Genomic DNA, 18,776 nt, shown 5'->3' on the forward strand with positions numbered 1-18,776 from the left:
GGCGCAGTGGCGCATACCTGTAATCCAAATGGCTTGGGAGGCTGAGGTAGGAGGATCATGAGTTCAAAGCTAACCTTGGCAATTTAGTGAGGCCCTAGCAATTCAGCAAGACTCTGTCTCTAAATAAATATAAAAAAGATCTGGGGATGAGGCTCAGTGGTTGAGCACCAAAACAAAAACAAAAACAAAACCCCAAACTTTATTCCACCTAAGCATTAGACGAAGAAGATATTCAACTGGCCAAATCTAGGACAATTTAAACATAAAAATAATTAAGTACAGTAAAAAGTTATAAACCATTAGAAGAAAAGAAAGTATAGCATTAATAAAAGATATAAACACGTGGGCTGGAGTTGTGTCTCAGCGGTAGAGCACTCGCCTAGCATGTATGAGGCCCTGGGTTCGAACCTCATCACCACATATAAATAAATAAAATAAAGGTATTGTGTCCAATTACAACTAAAAATAAATATTTTAAAAAAGATATAATACAACTTAAGTATTATCATACCAATAATAACCAGATAACAAAAAAAAAAAAAAAAAAGGAGGGGGGGAGGAGGAGGGCTCTTGCTTAGATTAAAAAACTGAAATCCAACTCCTAAATATGGGGGAGTGCTAGAGCTAAAAAATTATCATTGTGCAACTATAATGATAAAGAATAGATTAGGCAAAAACCATCAATGGATGCTAGATCCAGGGGAAATTATGATGTGGTAGAGGCAGTTTACATGTTCTTTTTTTTTTTTTTTTTTTTTTTAGTTTACATGTTCTTAAATGTCTCCTGGTTGTGGCTCAGTGGTAGAGCGCTTGCCCAGCATGTACAAGGTGCTGGGTTTGATCCTCAGCACCACATAACATAGATAAATCAAATAAAGTTATTGTGTCGGACTACAAATAAAAAATATTTAAAAAAATGTCTCTTGTAGACTACTTATTTAATCATAAGAGAGAATTTAAAAATTTCCCAGGTAAACAAAATTAATATTACTAATGAGGAACAAAAGGATACTGTGTGCTTCTATCTTCTATCCAAGGGTACAACACTACCTATGCAGTATGCTGACCAAGAAGGCACAGCTGCAATCTAACCACAAAGAAACATCAAACACAAAATGAGGAATGTTCTGTTAAAAGTAAAAACAACAAAACAGAAGGGGCTGGTGGTGTGGGAAGACAGAAGGATTATATTCTTAAAAAATATCAAATTTATAAAAGACAAAGCAAGTTTGTGGAAATAACTCCTTTTAAAGGAAGCTAAAGAGATCTGGTTAAAGACAAAACTGAACCTTAGACCAGAACCTGTACTGGAGAGGAAACTTATAAAGGAACAATGTTACCTCAACATATGGATGTAGATTAAGTGCTGTATTACTATAAAATTATGAAGTTGGTAACTGTACTATAGTTATGTAAGAGACTGTCTCTATCCTTAGGAAATACACACTGAGCTAATCAGGGATAAAGGGACACAATGTATGTAGCTTACCTTCAAATGATTCAGAAAAAAATTGTGTGTATATATGTGGGTGTGCACATGTGCAAGAGAAAGAGAGACTGGATATGTGCAAGCATGAGTCTGTATGCAAATGAAGAAGTAGGATAAACTGTGTTACTAATAGGTGAAGCTCCATGAAGGGTATTTGGATGTGATCTGTACTGTTTTTATGCTTATAACTTTCTGTGCACTTGAAATTATTTTCAAATGAAAAAGTTAATAAAACGAAACTAAACAAACACAAAACCCTTGTCCTACACAAGTAGGTTATCCCCAGAGATAACTCTTACGTTTGCTTTTTGTTTAAATGCTTCTGTATTATCTGAAAAAAATTTTAAACAATGAGCATGCATTAATTTTGAAATAAAGAAAAAGAAAAAAGAAGAAAACAACCAAGCATATTCAGCCCATGGTCCCATTGTTTTGTAAAGCCAAATCAATGGCTGATATAAACTGCTTTCTATCATAAATACAGAGCTTCAAGTTGCAACTTAATCTGATCTCAGAAAATTTCTGAATTCAATTAATTTTTTAATTTGGTTTTAATCTATATGAAATTCATTTTAAAGAGTGCAAGTCATAAAAGAGTTTAAGACATAAAAGAAATATAGATCTTTCAGATTCTGGGAAGGGTGGGAACTTTTAACCCAAAGTCAATTCTACAATCACTATCATTACTCTGCTTTAGTGACACTTCACCCAGCTCATGGCTATCTTGTCCTTAATTCCCTTCCAATCTCTTTAACAAATGGATTTGTTTCATTTTGGCAATGATTAGTTTCTGTCTTAGAGAAGAGAGAATTCAAGTAGCTCTTGCTTTATTTTCCATAGTAGGTTACATTTGCTGGAATACTGGTTAAATTTACTTAAGCAGTAAAATCTTTTTCCTAAACAAAATTCTTATGTGAATTGCATAATTTTATAAAATGATTTTTTTCTCATTTAATTCATAACTTTTCATTTAACTCAGTCAAATAAATTACATTGATAGATTTCTTAATTTCTCAATATTGAACCTCTTTTCAAAATAATCTTATATGAACTCTCAGCAAATAAATCAAATATAAGTGGAACTACTTTGGTTAATGGGAGTCCTAGAGTTCTTTCTGCTCATATCCCTGTAACAATCCTTGTTGTAGTTTAAAAATCACTGTGCTAGATAAAAGAGTTATAAAGGACCCTGTTATTGTGGTCTCCTAGGTGCTGTGACAACACTGAAAAATCAACTGTCTAATCCTCTTTGTTCTTCTGACAGAAGTTATTTTTGAGATATAATCAAGTGCAAGCAAAGGATCAGGAGTAAGAACAATTACCTGTTTTTCCTCAGGAGGGAGTTTACTCCATTCATTCCCTAACATCCTTGTGATTTCTGGAAATGGGACCTCTGGTCTCTTTGCTCGAAGCTGTTCTCGACGCTCATTCATGAACCGAACATATCCTGTAAGGGGGGATTTGGGTGCATTGCTGTCTCGAAGAGGTTTCTTCCTCTTTCTCCCTTTGGACCAACCTCCTCGTTTACTTCTTTGCTATAAAACAAAGAAAAAAAAAAAAAAAACAGAAAAAAAAACCAAAGACCAAACAACAACGATCACCCCAAAGAACCCAACAATAATAACAATAACAATAACAACAAACACAAACAAAGAAAATAGGACAAAAGTTGCAGTTTTCTGTGAATAAGGCCCTGGGTATTTAAAGCTTTCCAGATGTGTCTCAGGACAAATGACTGTAATGTTGGTTAAATAAGAAGGGATTCCAGATGGGTCACTTGCAGACCTTTTGAGGCACCACAATACAAACATCACAATAAAGGCCTATTTTTGTTCTAATTCCAAAAGATGAGAATAATGGGTGCCATGATCTTGCTAGTTTTGGCCTTCATATATACTTAACAAGTCCCGAGTTCTGACAAGAGAATACTCCTGTTCCCCTTCAGTACTGGGGACTGAATCCAAGGTGCTTTATCAATGAACTACATTCCTAGCCTTTTTAAAAATTCTTTAATTTTAAGACAAGGTCTCACTAAATTTCCCAGGCTGGCCTAGAATTTGCATTCTCCTGCCTTAGTTCTTCCAAGATACTGGGATTATAGCCATGTACCACGGTACCCAGCTACAGGGGAATATTCTAAATACATATGCACAGTAGCATATACAGCACTGTGCCAGAGAGACAAACAATGTCACAGATCAGAATAAAATGCTGTCATATGCAAAGGGCAAAAGGAGAGACAAGCTGTACACAGGGATTAATAATAATTCATGCAGTTGTTTTCCACTGATACTATTCAAAAAGTTTCTTTTCCACCGCAAAGAGCATTAGATTTTTAAATTAATATCTAGTTCTTGAAAAATTTCAATATGTATAATATACCCTAAAATGAAGACTGTTCTTTAACTTGATGATTTAGTCCTTAAGATGTATATTTTATGAAGCCAGGTCTTTATATATTGAATTTTTAGTTAACTCGGAGACTAAATCACCTTTGAAAAAGAAAAAAAAAAAAAAAAGGATTGCAGTATTACTGATGTTTTACCATGGGCATTTTTACTTGGCCTTTTAAAGGAGAATTAAGGTACATCCGGTTTTTTGCTTCATAATTTAACATACACAGGACCTATCAGTTAATAATGTTTTATGGATACAAGATTTTATATCTAATTTAGCTGCAATACTTTTATTTATTTATTTATTTTTATTTTTTAAGTTGTAGATGGACATAATATCTTTATTTATTTATTTTTATGTGGTGCTGAGGATCGAACCCAGTGCCTCACGTGTGCAAGGCAAGTGCTCTACCACTGAGCCACAACCCCAACCCACTGCTATACTTTTATTTTATTTGTTTTTATGTGGTGCTGGGGATTAAACCCAGTGCCTCAGACTTGCTAGGCAAGCGATCTACCAATGAGCCACAACCCTGGCAGATATAAGAATTTTTTTATTTCAAGAATAGAAAGATAAACAAAAAGGGACAAAAAATCTAAGTATTAATTAATTATAATATTGTACTCCTCCAAATATATAAATGTGGTTCAATAATTCCCAATTTGGAAAATGTCTTTTGGTATTATTTATTTATTTAAAATAAACCTGGTAGCATTAAAGCTAAGAGGCTGGACATGTAGTTCATTTGTAAAGCATGTGCTCAACATGACCAAGGCCTTGGGCTCAATCCCCAATACTACACACACATACATATGCACATGCATAAATAGATAACTAAAGCTGCTACGATTTTAAAGTTGTTTAAAAACTCATTATAACCTTTAAGAATGCCAAAAGTCAGAGCTGGGGTTATGGCTCAGTGGTAGAACATTTGCCTAGCATGTATGAGGCACTGGGTTTGATTCTCGGCATGTCATATAAATAAATGAATAAAATAAAGGTCTATTAACAATTAAAAAATATTAAAAAAAAGAATGCCAAAGTTAGCTGAGTATGATAGCGTATGCCTGTAATTTCAGCTACTCCAGAGGTTGAGGCAGGAGGATCACAAGTTCAAGGCAAGTATGGGCAACTAAGTCAGACCCTGTCTTAAAATAAAAAAATGAAAAGGGCTGGGGATGTAGCTCAGAGGTAGAATACCCCTGGGCTCAATCCCAGTAATGCAAGGAAAAAAAAAATGCCAACAGAATAGATGAAAAAAATCAGCTCTTTTAAAGCAATAATATAGCAAAAATCAATGATGGTACCCTTTCCCAGCTAAAAAAAAGAAGAGTACAATGTAGCTTGGTGCAGTGACATGCATCTATAGTCTCAGAACTCAAGAGGCTGAAGCAGGAGGATCCTTGAGCTCAGGAATTTGAGATCAGCTTGGGCAATACAGCAATAAAAACACAACAAAAAAACCTCCTACACAATGTAATCAGTCATTTGTAAGGCACACGGAAAGTCCAAGCTCATATGGAACCTTCATGTGAAAACAGAAAAAGGCGGTTTATATGGGAGGGTAAAGTTGGTGATGATATAAAAATATCTGGGCACATAAGGCTCCATGATGCAGCACTTGGTGAGCAGAAGGGTTCTGGACAAGGGCATGTGGTCTTCTCATTAATTACTTATTTAATTAAGTAATTCACTCATCCAAGAAGTATTTGTTGATTTTGTTTGTTTGTGGTAATGGGGACTGACCCCAAAACCTTGCACATGCTAGGCAAGCACTCTACTACTTAGCTACATCCCCAGCCCCAATAAGCATTTGTTGAGTAGTCTAATATGAAGTAGCTTTAATTTCTTACTTTCTTTTTTTCTTTTTTGGTATTGGAGATCAAATCCAGGGGTACTCAATCACTGAGCCACATCCCCAGCCTTTTTTTAAACATTTAATTTTAAGAAAAGGTCTTGCTAAGTTGCTTAGGGCCTTGCTAAGTTGCTGAGGCTGGTTTTGAACTCATGATCCTCAATCTTGCCTTAACCTCCCAAGCTGCTGAGCATACACAGCTACACCCAGCTATAATTTCTTAAGTTAGGGGAAAAAAATAGTCTGTCATTAAAGTCATTAATATGGTTCTGAAACAAGAAATATACAATCGAAAATTCTGCAGGTATCATCTCAAGAAGGTAAGAAGCCAGATGATGAACACCTCAATCAACACCTTCTTTGCTGACTGCTTCTTTGGAAGTTTCAGAGGACAGTGACAGGAGACCTCGGCTTACCTCATCTTCATGCCTCTGTTCATTGCCATCTGCAGCGTTTGAAGACTCATTCTGAAGCAACTGACCTTGGGACAGATCCTCTACAAATTCTGGATTGTTGGTGGATGATGTAGCTCCACTGCCATAAGGAACCTCTGGGTGTGTTAATCTGAATAACAGGCAGAAGTGCAAAAGTTCAGGCTCAACAGCATCAAAAACTTTTATTTACCAAGGCTCAAGATAAATTTTCCTGCTAGCAAAGCACATGCCAGTACTTGAATTCATTCCTCCACTACAATCTGGTAAAAGTAAACAATGTCTCCATAGAAGTTACAGAACATTTGAAAAAATGTTTTATTTAGTGTTTGAATCGTGACTGCTCCACAAAGACTCCTACCAAAACCAGATACAATCTATCACCTCCAAAAAATAACCACTCCTCTCTATATATAATTGTTTTAGCTCTGAGGCTACAACAGAGTCTGAATTTTATATACTACCTTTCATGTATCTCTGATATGAAGGGGAAACATTATTCATGGGTAAGATGAATAGACTTGGGAGTTGCGGAGGCAGTTTGCCCCCATCGCAAAAGAGAGATTTCTGAAAGGGCATAAGAAATAACTCTATGGTACATAACATAGGCTATTTCTTCTTGGATTATAGTATTTGTTAATAACCAGAACATCCAAGAAAAATATTAAGTTCACTAAAATCAAGTATAAATGTTTTGTTTTGAGGTAATGAATTCTTCAGGGTCTTATATATACCAGGCAAGTGCTCTACCACTGAACTACATCCCTAGTTCAAGTATAAATATAAATGAATCAGGTAGACATACATTTTTGTTCCTACTAATCTATTCGAGATGAGTTACCAAACCAAGTTTCATCCTTATGAGAAGTGGACAAAGAAGGTATAAATGATGGTGAAGACTGATTTATTCTATCACATGTGGTAAAGGAATGAAAGAAAAAGTGGGCAACATGTGCTAGGGAGTCCTCTGTGTCCCCACCCAGAGGCCCTTTACCACTGAGCTACATCCCCAACCCTCCCACCCTGCTTTTTTCAAGACAGGATCTTGCTAAGTTGTCCAGGCTAGCCTTAAACTTGGAACCCTCCTGCCTCAGCCTCCTGCTTATTAATTTATTTTGAGGGGAAGACTTGGGAAGGTTCAGAGGGGCAGGAAGAAGGGCAACAGACAGAATAGCTAAAGCAATCCTTAACAAGAAAAGTGATGCAGGAAGTAACATAACAAACTATACTATAGAGGTACAGTAACAAAAACAGCATGGTATTGGCACAAAAAGACATGAAGACCAATGGTTCAGAAGAGAAGACAAAGACACATACCCACAAAAATACAATTATCTTATACTAGACAAAGGCACCATAAACATACATTGAAGAAAATAGAGTGTGTCAACAAATGGTGCTATAGTAGAATGAAATTGATTTCCTATCTCTCATCCATTATCAGAGTGGGCATGGGAGAATGGAGGAACTTTGGATAGGGCAAAGGAGAGGGAGGGGAAGGGAAAAAGTATGGGAGCTGGAAAGATGGTGGAATGAGATGGACATCATTACCCTAGGTACGTGTATGAAGACACAAATGGTGTGACTCTATTTTGTGTTCACCAGAGAAATGAAAAATTGTGCTCCCTTTGTGTATTATGAATAGAAATGCATTCTTCTGTTATGTATAACAAGTTAGAACAAATAAATAAAAAAAATTACAAAAATTAAAATAGCCAAGCTATGGAACCAAACTAGTTGCCCTTCAATGGATAAAGAAATTATGGTATATATACACAAGGGAGTATTCCATAAAGAAGAATGAAATTATGGAATTTGCTGGTAAATGGATGGAACTTGAGAATATCATGCTAAGCGAAATAAGCCAATCCCAAAAAAACAAAGGCCAAATGTTCTCTCTGATATGTGGATGGTAACCCACAACAAGGAAAGGTGGGAAGGGAAGAATAGAAGTCCATTGGTTAGACAAAGGGGAATGAAGGGAAGGGAATGGGAAAAGGAATAGGAAGGATAGTAGAATTAATCGAACATGACTTTCCTAAACTTGTATTTGAATATAAGACCAGGGTAACTCTATAGAATGTACAACCACAAGAATAGGATCCTAATTAGAATAAGTTATACTCCATGTATGTATGTTATGTCAAAACACATTATACTGTCATGTATACCTAAAAAGAACAAATAAAATTAAAAAAAGAAGGGCAATAGAGTAATATTCAGTTATTATTCTGAAAGAATGCATACTCCATAGGGTTGTTATAAGCAAAAACTATAAGTACCAAAACAGAGGTTTGTAAAAAATGTCACAGAGGCACAGTAGTGGGTACGATGAATTTTAGGAGGAGGTGTTAAGAAGGATTTCACCAAAGAGATCTTAAAAGATGAATAGGTATTCATTAGGTAAAGAACATCATCCCAGGCCGAAAGAACAGGGTGCATCAAAAGAAAGGAAGACGTAGCAGGACGATGTGTAACAGACGAAGTAAGAGATGGAGGCAGGAGAGAAAGCTAAGAGGTGGAATGGAGAGAAATTAATGATTGATTGAATTTAAATAGCGAGGAAAAATAAGAGTCACAGGAAATTTGTTTATAATTTTCTTTTACTTGTTCTAATTAGTTGTAGAGTCAAAGGTAATTTTGAGGTTTTCAAATTGGTGATTATGTACTTACCATGAACCAAGGAAAGAACAGTATGTGTGTGTGTGTGTGTGTATGTGTTTGTGTGTGTGTGTGTGTGTGTGTGTGTGTGTGTGAGAGAGAGAGAGAGAGAGAGAGAGAGAGAGAGAGAGAGAGAGAGAGACAGCATGCACCAGCCCAGAAAATGGCAAGTTTGAAGTGCCTGTAACATAATTAAGTGGAAATGTCCCACAGACACATGGAAAGAAGTCCTGAAAGACAGAATTGAAGAAAAGGCATGAGAGAGAGGCCTTTGCCCTCAGAAATAACAGGCAGTGCTAGATGTTAGATGGGTTAGAAAAGCTGGGAAAGATATGATATTTACCAAAAATATTGTTACTTGTATGCATATGAATAGGTAACAGTGAATCTCACTATTATGTATAATTATAACGCATCAATAAAAATATGGAAAAAAAGACTAAAAAAAGCTGAGAAAGGAGACTGCAGAGGTTATTAAAAGAGAATGAGAACCTGATTGCAGGGGACAAAGCAGGAAGACTTTTAAGAAGAAAAGATGTTAACCAAGTAAAAAGCTGCAGATGTCAAATAGGATAAGCTAAAAAGATTCTGCTACATTTGAAGATTTAAAGGTCTCTGGCAATTTTAGGGAGTAAGTTTTACTGGAATTGGAATAAATACCAAATTAGAGTGGACACAGAAGTTAACAAAAGCAGATGCAGTCTTAATTGAAAATGAAAGAAATCACTTTCCTGACCCTTCTAGGAAACACAGTAGATGATTTAAGGAAGGAGGTTCCTGGATTTTTGAGGTCCTTTAAAAAAAGAACATGTAAAAGAATCTGTGAAACCAATGCCAATCATGTTCTCTGAAATGAAGTGCCACCAGAGATCCAGTTTGATCTCGGTGGGATTATTTTCCAAACATTTCAATCATTTTGGATGTCTCAGGCAACTTGTTCTTTCACTGTCATTTTCATTTCAACTATAACATCAATTTTCAAGCTATTAAATTTTGTACATTCTTCTTTTAGTAAAATATGACAATAAGGTTTGGGAAGGAGTTACCCTGACTGAAGTGGACAGGAATCAGAAGGGAGTGGTCAAAGATGTCCAAAGCCTTTTTTACCATGAATGAATTACCCGTGTTCTTAGTGACAGCCAACATACAACCTTCTATTTAGGCCCTTGATCTCATATTCTCCTGTCTAACCAGGGACAGCATTTTTGGCAATTCTGTACTCTCTGGCATCATCAATTCTTTCTTCTCTATAGGGCAGCCTAATCAGTAGACAAGTGTGATATTATTACTTTTATCTTAAAATAAAGCAAAATGAAACTAAACAGAAATACTTTCTCTGCATCACCTCTAAAGGCCTTCCTTTTCTCCTTTTCTGTGCGGCAGAACTCCTGGAAAGACCTGTTTCTACCTCCTCCACTGTCTTCCATTCTCTTAAATCCATTCCAAGGGAGATAAGAACTTGTAACTCTTGTGTAGGCCACCAATGACAACGCTAAATCCAGTCATTTTTCAGACCTCACCTTATCCAACCTACCAGAAGCATCTGACACACTAGATCTCTTCCTCTCCCTTTTTACTCATTTTACTTGTTTTTCAGGCCCCCACTTGCCTCTGGTTTTATTGCTACCTCTACAACTACTCACTTTGGCCTTCACTAACTCTTACTTTTCTGCCTGTCTTCTAAATGCTGGAGTCTCACAGGGCTCAGGTTTTCAAGATTTTTTTCTCTTTTCTAACTGCTGAGTGCTCATTTTTTGGGTGATCTCATCTAGTCTCAAGGCTTTAAATATTAGCTATATGCTGATGATCCTAAGTTTGTCTTTCTGGCCTAAACCTCTCCTAACTTCAGAATCTGGTATTAATCAAACTTCCTGTTTGAAAACAAAAACAAAAAACTTCCTATTTGACATCTCTGTGGTTTGTTTTGTTCTTTCTTTTGTACTGGGGACTGAACCAAGGGTACTTAAGCACAAAACCATATCTCCAGCTTGTTTTTATATTTTTATTTTGGGAAAGGACCTCATTAAATTGCCTAGGGCCTTGCTAAATTGCTAAGGTTGGCTTTGAACTTGTGATCCTCCTGCCTCAGCCTCCTGAACTCACTGGGATTTTTATTTTGAGACAGGGTCTCATGAAGATGCCCACGTTGGCCTCAAACTTGTGATTTTTTGCCTGTCTTCTGAGTTGCTGGGATCACAGGCATGCATCACTGTGCCCAGCTAGTTATCTAATAAACACCTCAAATTTAAAATTCCCAAAACTGAGCTTCTATACTTCTTCACTACCTGTTCAGTTTACTCATCTAAATTAATGGCAACTCCATCCCTCCTGTTGGTTAGGCCAAAACACTGAAATTGCTTTTGCTTTTTCTCCCTCCTCACATTGCTCATCTGGTTTTTCAGGTAAATCCTGTTTGGCTGGTCTTCAAAAATACATTGAGATGGGCTGAGGTTGTGGCTCAGTGGTACAGTGCTCACCTAGCACATGTGAGGCACTGGGTTCAATCCTCAGCATAACATAAATAAAATAAATAAATAAATTAAAGGTATACATATATGGAGTATAACTTATTAAAAAAAGTCTAGAATTTTCTACTTCTCATCACCCCCATTCCCAATGTTTTTAAAACACATTCTAACGAGTATGCCCCCAATCTCCCACCAAAAATAATCTTGTCAAAATCACAAGTGATCTTCACCTGAATTGATTTCAAGAGCCTCCTAACTAGTCTTCTTGGTCCAGCCCCACTGCTCCTTTCACTATTCTCAATACAACAGTCAGAGGGATCCTACTGGAAATTAGCCAGATCACATTACTCTGCTCAAAACCCTTCATGTTTTGCCATCTCAGAGTAAAAATTAAAGTGTTTATTCTGCCCATCTGAAATCCTACTTAATCTAGACTCTCGTTCCTTAAAGCATGGGCCTCATATTAGCAGCTCTGGCATTATCTAGGAGCTTATAAGAAGTATACTCTGGGGCTGGGGTTGTGGCTCAGTGGTAGAGCGCTTACTTCACGTGTGTGAGGCACTGAGTTCCATCCTCAGCACCACATAAAAAAAAAAAAATGAAAAGATAAAAATATTGTGTTCATCTACAGCTAAAAATATTAAAACAATAACAACAGCTATTTTTTGGCCTAACTCAGGCTTTCTAAATCAGAATCTGCACTTTGATAAGATCTCTAGGCAATTCATGTGTACATTAAAGAAGCACCTATGTAGTCCCTACATAGCACTCTAGCCACACTGGCCTCCTGGCGATCTACAAGGCAGAAACATCCTTATCTCAGGGCTTTTGCACCAACTGCTCCCTCTAGAAAAATCTTCCCTAGCCAACTGCATGCTAGTTACATTATTTTCTGTCATTACGTTATTTCACATCATTATTCAAGTCACTTTCTCATTAATTTTTTTATGTATTTTTTTTTTAGTTGTAGATGAACATAATACCTTTATTTTATTTTTATGTGGTGCTGAGGATCGAACCCAGTGCCTCACACATGCCAGACAAGTGGTCTACCACTGAGCCACAGTCTCAGACCTCATTATGTTTTTTGACCAGTGTGTCTAAAACTATACCCCAAACCCTTCTGATCTCTCTTCACCACTTTATTTCTTAATCCAAAGTTCTTATCAATGTAGCATGTGTTTACTTATTTATCCTGTTTAGCGTTTGACATCCCCAGTAGAATTTAAGCTCTAAGAGGTTAGCTAGGATTTTTTTGTCTGTTTTGATCACTGCTTTAGATATAATACCTGGAATATTGCCACATGGATACTATGAAAATCTTTTTTTTTTTTCCTTTTGGTAATGGGGATTGAACCCAGGGTGTTTTACCACGAGTTCCATCCCCAGTCTTTTTTATTTTTTCTTTTGAGACAGGGTCTCAGTAGGTTGCTGAACTTGTAATCCTCCATTTGCAGGTGTGCGACTGGCATTCTGAAAAACCTTTATCGAAGGCTTTAGTAACTATGCTGCCTTCAGAAAAGTTTTGGAGAACAGTTTCATATGAGAAGCGAGGTCAGAAGGCAGATATTAATGAGGTGAGAAATGAACATGAGGGAAAGAAACAATTACAGAGTGTAGTCTATTTTTAAAAGTGTTCTAAAGAATATTAAAATAATTTATCTTAGGAATTAACCAGCACTTAAATCTATTAGTTATATTTTCTCCTTGGCAAATAACTTCTAAATATCTAGAAAAGATCAAATTCAAGTGAAACAGAGACTTTTTAAGGGAAGAGATGAACTGCTCCTAATAATTCTTTTCTATATTCTTTTATTTATTTGTCCAAAGATCCCACAGATGGGGTGGCAGGTAGGGACAAAAAGGGCACAAGTCAGCTAAAGCTCCTAAGATCTTGAATAAAGAACCACAGTAAGGGCTGGGGCTGTAGCTCAGTGATACAGAGCTGTCCAGCATGCATGAGGCCCCATGTTCAATGCCCAGCACGACAACAAACAAATAAGAAAACCAAAACATTTAAAAAGCTGACCTCTGAGAAAAAATCATTTTAATAACTGCAGCAATTTGGACACAAAATGAATTTGTTTTTTAGAGCTAGCTCTGTGGCAGGTGTTTCCTTAATGGTGACCATGTAATTTTCTTAACAGTAGTCATAGTTGGTCTATATATTGCTGTTATCAGTTCATAGGAACCAGAGTTCTGAGAAAGACACATGAAAGCAAGTTTACAATGGGTCTCGCTCTATTTGAAAAACACAACAAATGCACCTTCTATTCTTATTATACAAAACTGCCTCTTTAGCATCTCATACTTTGTCAGAAGCTTTGTATTGAAGTCTACACAGAGGCCCAATGTCCCAAAGCAGCTGCTCACCCAGTTGTAGCCAGATCATTACTCTCCTTGGAGCCATCTTCATCTGCAAAAAGGGGCGGCAGGGTGGAACTAGTCATCAAGCTTTCCATCTTCCTGAAAGAAAGAATAAAAAAATAATTAATGGCTTAATTACTTCCAGTTCAAGTTTTTTTAAAATATATATTTTTAACTGTAGTTGGACACAATTCATTTATTTTATTTTTATGTGGTGCTGAGGATCGAACCTAGTGCCTCATGTGTGCTAGGCAAGCACTCTGCCACTGAGCTACAGCCCTAGTCCCCCAGTTCAAGTTCTACTAATTTAGGAGCCAGGCTTAACTTTACCACATCAGGGCTGGGGATGAGGCTCAAGCGGTAGCACGCTCGCCTGGCATGCGTGCGGCCCGGGTTCGATCCTCAGCACCACATACCAACAAAGATGTTGTGTCTGCCGAGAACTAAAAAAAAAAAAATTAAATAAATATTAAAAATTAAAACTTTACCACATCAGCTGCAGAACAGACATGGACCTAGATATTCATTTTCCTGACTTGGACACATCAATTTAAACTCCATGGTTAGGAACTTATTTTAACTCTGGTCTTATCAACTGACCAGACTAAAAATAAGTTTGATTTTAACAACTGGGACTTGGTTTGGAAAATTCCTTTTTATTCATCCAGGGTATCTTAAAAATACTCTTCATTTCCTGCAGAAACTGTTAAGCAGAGTAACTCAAAAGCACTGTAACACTGAGCAAGGTATTTAACCTCTTTTGAGCTCTAATTTCACCATCTTAGACACAGATAAAATTGCTGACTTAACCTACAGGGTTGTTGAGAGGGATTAAACTGAAAGTGCTTCATAAGAGAAAGGCTAAGATAGTAAGTGCTTTGAGTATTATCATATAAAGAAAAGTATTGTCATTACAGTATTACCAGTTCTTAGTCCCACATGAATCATACTTAGATTAAATGGTGACAAATGGAGCCCTCCAAAAGGAAATAATGCAAAGGAAGTGGAGGATGGAAGGCATACTGATGTGGTTCTGAGTCAAAGAAACCACACTTCCAGGTCAAAAATATGTTCCACTTCACTATCATAACCATCAGCAGAAATAGCATGCACCTGGGTATAGGAAACAGCTAAGCTTAATTGAAGAAAACAAATAAATCACAAGAACCTGAGGTTATCAGACAGAAAGGATAAAAGGACAAAGTGACAAAGAGAGTAATTTCATTTAGCATATCACTACAAAGAATTTTTTTTTTTCCTTTCAAGGCTCACCACCAAGGACTTCACCCAACAAAGCTAAAAGCAGCAGCTTCCCATTCATCATGAAAGTGATATTCAAACAAAACATTCAATAGTGACCCCAAACATCAACCCCTTAAGTGGAACTGCAAACCACTCAAGAAAGAAAGGGCCTCCATCAACTGGTAGAATTGAGAAGCAAATTATAAGAATTCATTTAGGAGCTCCCTCAGCAGTTCTTTCAGGTGCTGCTGCTCCGGAGACCTAGTGAAACAGCAATTAAAGGAAAGCACAGCAACCACAGCTGAGCTAGGCTTCCTCTGGCTCTGGGAAATACTAAGAAAATGCAGACAACAACAATACCATGTTCTCAACAATTTCCAGTTGAGTGGTTTATCTCTCAAATGCTAATACTGATGTTTTACTTCTTTTTCTTATTCATTTTCACTTCTAAATTTATTTTTTAACAGACAGCTCCATAAATAGCTTACCAGCTTAATGTGACAAAAAAGCATCTCAGTATATATCATACCCATTACAGTGGGTAAAACCTGGAAGACCGAGAGGAACTTCCCATTCAGTCACAGAACAGGGCATTGAAGCCATGTGCAGGGAGTGTTTATAAACAGAATAGCTCTGACACCACCACAGAATTCTGTTCTACGTGTTTTTTAGAATGATTCCCACTCTAATGTACTCGAATTTTAATTCATAATTTACAAGACAGATGAGAGCTCAGGCTTTCAGAGCTGCTAACGTTATCTTATCCAAGTGCCAATGTTCATTTTACCAAAGAAAACTATCAATTCCTGCACTCTTCTTGAATATACATCTAAGTTCCTAAATAAATCTCTGTCTATGCCTTAAAAACAAATAAACAAAAAACTATTAATTTGATATCACAGAGCCTAATTGTAGTGGGCAATCATTTGAAGAGCCAGGTACAGACCCCCAAATCTTAAAAGGGCTCCATTCACTGGTTTCTTTCTAAAAGTGTCCCTGGAAGTCCCTGGCTTTTCAAGAACCTCAAGATTCTGCATTTGAAGCGCTTGGCATTGCTCCCACATCTCCAAACTAGACATATTATCTGGTGGGAGACAAATAAAGTGTCTTTTCATTCACTATGCCAACATGACCCTTTTAAGAATGTTCCCCAGATATCTTCAGTCATTTTTGAAATGTGGAGAGGCAGCTGGACAACACAACCTTAACCTTAACAACATATAAACAGATCATATAAACAAAGGAAGTTCAGAGAACACATATTTCTTTCTCCCGCCCCTCTCTCTTAGAAAGTTTGTTTTACTCAACCCATATGGCTTCAGATATTTTCTCAGTGTTTCTGAGTAGTCAGACCCTTAAGAAATGAGTAATAAAGTGGGTGGAAGGTGAGGGGGCCAAGAACAACAAAAGAAGGAAATGAAGAAAAGTCCAGTGAAACCCAAAGGCCTCTGAACTTAGTCTAATAAGTTGGAAAATAAAATGATTCCCAAGAATATGGCACAGATCCTGCAAGAATGTGCTTTCATTTGGTCCGTGAGGGGGTGATTCAAACTGAATCATGGCTATCAAGCCAATGAATGCCAAAAGCCATTCAAGTGCAGCATCTGGGCCTGATAATGTCCCAGTACAGAGGTCAAACTGAACTTTGAAATCCTAAGCAAAGCATTTAAGAAATGCAATGAATGCCGCTCCAAAAGAGGAAAGAAGAGAAATCTGTACAAAGGCAAAACAATATGCAAGTCTGCTTCTCCACTGCGGTTTACATAGTAGGTCTATCATGCAGATGTTTCCTTGCAGAGCAAACTTACCAGTGAAGCTTCAAAAACAGTATAACTCAGGGGCTTATACTCTGAATCAACTTGGAAAACCAAAGATTCCCTATAGCACTGATTACTCAAAAAAAGAGAGATGTATAATAAAAATATGTTTTAATAACGATTACAAAAATTATAGTGAGAATTCTACCAAGCTTAATTATTGACGATGAACACATTCTATCTCTGGGGAGCCAAATCATAATTAGAATATTGCTTTGATATTTGGGGCCAGAACAAAGAAAATTATGTGGAGTTTGAGGAATTTTCCTCAACTAAAATTGTTTCAGAAGCTCTTCTTGTCAGTCTGATCTCACCAACGAGACCATGTCACTCCAAATGTGCTGGACAGTGCTGGAAGCATGATTTGTACTTCTGTTTTCTGGAGCTGGCTCTTCTCACGCCCTCTCCTCCCTTTCCTCTCCACTTCAATAGATCCTCTCATGAGATGCCTTATGATTCTTCCCTAAAAATCCCCTCCCTAATCATACAAGAGTTGAGAGGAAGAATTTTGCCCTTCTCATTTTCCATACTTCACTCCTTATGGGCAAAAGCCCTAAATCCTTTAAAAATCAGGTCATTTGGCTCAACCTCAAATTAAAAAATCCTGGACCATTTCTATCATTTCAGCTCTCTTAATTTCTCCTATTACAAATGACCTTCTCCTCACTGACCCTTGATTTTCTCTTCTCTGTTCAGGTGGGATTTCATGGCTACATTTCAAACGTTCTTTTGCCAACACTTTTTTTGGTGGTACTGGGGACTTAATCCAGGAGCACTCTATCACTGAACTACATCCCAGCTCTTTTCATATTTATTTTTTTCTTGAGACAAGGTCTCATTAAGTTGCCTAATGTGGCCTTGAGTTTAAAATCCTCCTTCCTCAACCACCTGAGCAGTGGGGATTAGAGGCACGTTCCACTGGGCCTAGCTTGCCCACCTCTTTAATTCCCTTGCCTTGATCTTTTTCTGTACACCAGATGTAAAACAACATGAAATTTTGGCTTAAGATGGAGAAGGAAAATGACCAAATAAAAGGTGCTACTCTAAATTTACATAGTATCTAACTACAACTAGGTCTTCAGTCTTCTCAGCAATCTTTCTATATATTCTTAGGATATTTCCTAACTTCTACTTCATCGCTGTCAATGTTACAACCCAGTTCAAACATAATTCACCTAAAAGTCCCCAACCTAGCCTCATCTTTTCTTTTTTGGTACTGGGGATTGAACTCAGGGGTACTTGACCACTGAGACACATCCCCAGCCCCATTATGAATTTTATTTAGAGACAGGGTCTCATTGAGTTGCTTAGCGCCTCCCTTTTGCTGAGGCTGGCTTTGAACTCTTGATCATCTTGTCTCAGCCTCTTGAGCCACTGGGATTACAGGCATGCACCACCACACCCGGTCCAGCCTCATCTTTTTATATTCCCCATTCCAAATAACACCAAATGGCACAGTCCATCCTCCACATCTATAGGTGGCTCCACAAGTCCAGATTCAATCAACTGCAGATTGAAAATATTTGTGAAAAAACTGCCTCTGTACTTAACATGTACAAACTTCTTTCAGTGTCATTAGACCATAAACAATACAGTGTAACTATCTACATAAGATTTATACTGTACTAAGTATTATAAGTAATATAGAGATGATTTAGAGTGTATGGGAGGAGGTGTGTAGGTTACAGGCAATACCATACCATTTTATAAAAGGCACTTGAGCATTTCCAGATTTTGGTATGGGAGTGGGGTCCTGTACTTAATTCCCTAGGGATATCAATGAATGACTATCATAAAATTTACAATTGTCAAGTATCTGGTTTACTTATTTTTATTATATTTATAAGATTGTATAATCACAACTATAGTTTTCGAATATCTCTATCACCCCAAAAAAGAAACCCAATACTCACCAGCAGTTTCCAGTCTCTCTCTTTCTAACCCTGCACAACTACTAATCTATTCTCTGCCTTTATGTTTTTACCTGTTATAGACATTTCATGTGCAGTAAGTGAAATCATACAACATGTGGCCTTTTTTTTTGTCCAG

General features: G+C 37.1%; 1 protein-coding gene across 3 annotated transcripts in view; it reads right to left on the reverse strand.

The window, feature by feature from the left end:
* Hmg20a (high mobility group 20A) overlaps nucleotides 1-18,776 on the reverse strand; it is a 78,097-nt gene that overhangs the window by 16,956 nt on the left and 42,365 nt on the right. For all 3 annotated transcript variants that reach the window (XM_026387794.2, XM_026387795.2, XM_026387796.2), the window contains 3 exons: nucleotides 13,675-13,767; nucleotides 6,158-6,305; nucleotides 2,812-3,024 (listed from right to left, as the gene is read on the reverse strand). In XM_026387794.2, the coding sequence (XP_026243579.1) occupies nucleotides 2,812-3,024; nucleotides 6,158-6,305; nucleotides 13,675-13,763 (450 nt within the window). In that variant the 5' untranslated portion in view covers nucleotides 13,764-13,767. The remainder of the gene's footprint in view (nucleotides 1-2,811; nucleotides 3,025-6,157; nucleotides 6,306-13,674; nucleotides 13,768-18,776) is intronic.

Source organism: Urocitellus parryii, chromosome 6 (genome assembly GCF_045843805.1).
Source record: "Urocitellus parryii isolate mUroPar1 chromosome 6, mUroPar1.hap1, whole genome shotgun sequence".
Classification (NCBI taxonomy): domain Eukaryota; kingdom Metazoa; phylum Chordata; class Mammalia; order Rodentia; family Sciuridae; genus Urocitellus; species Urocitellus parryii.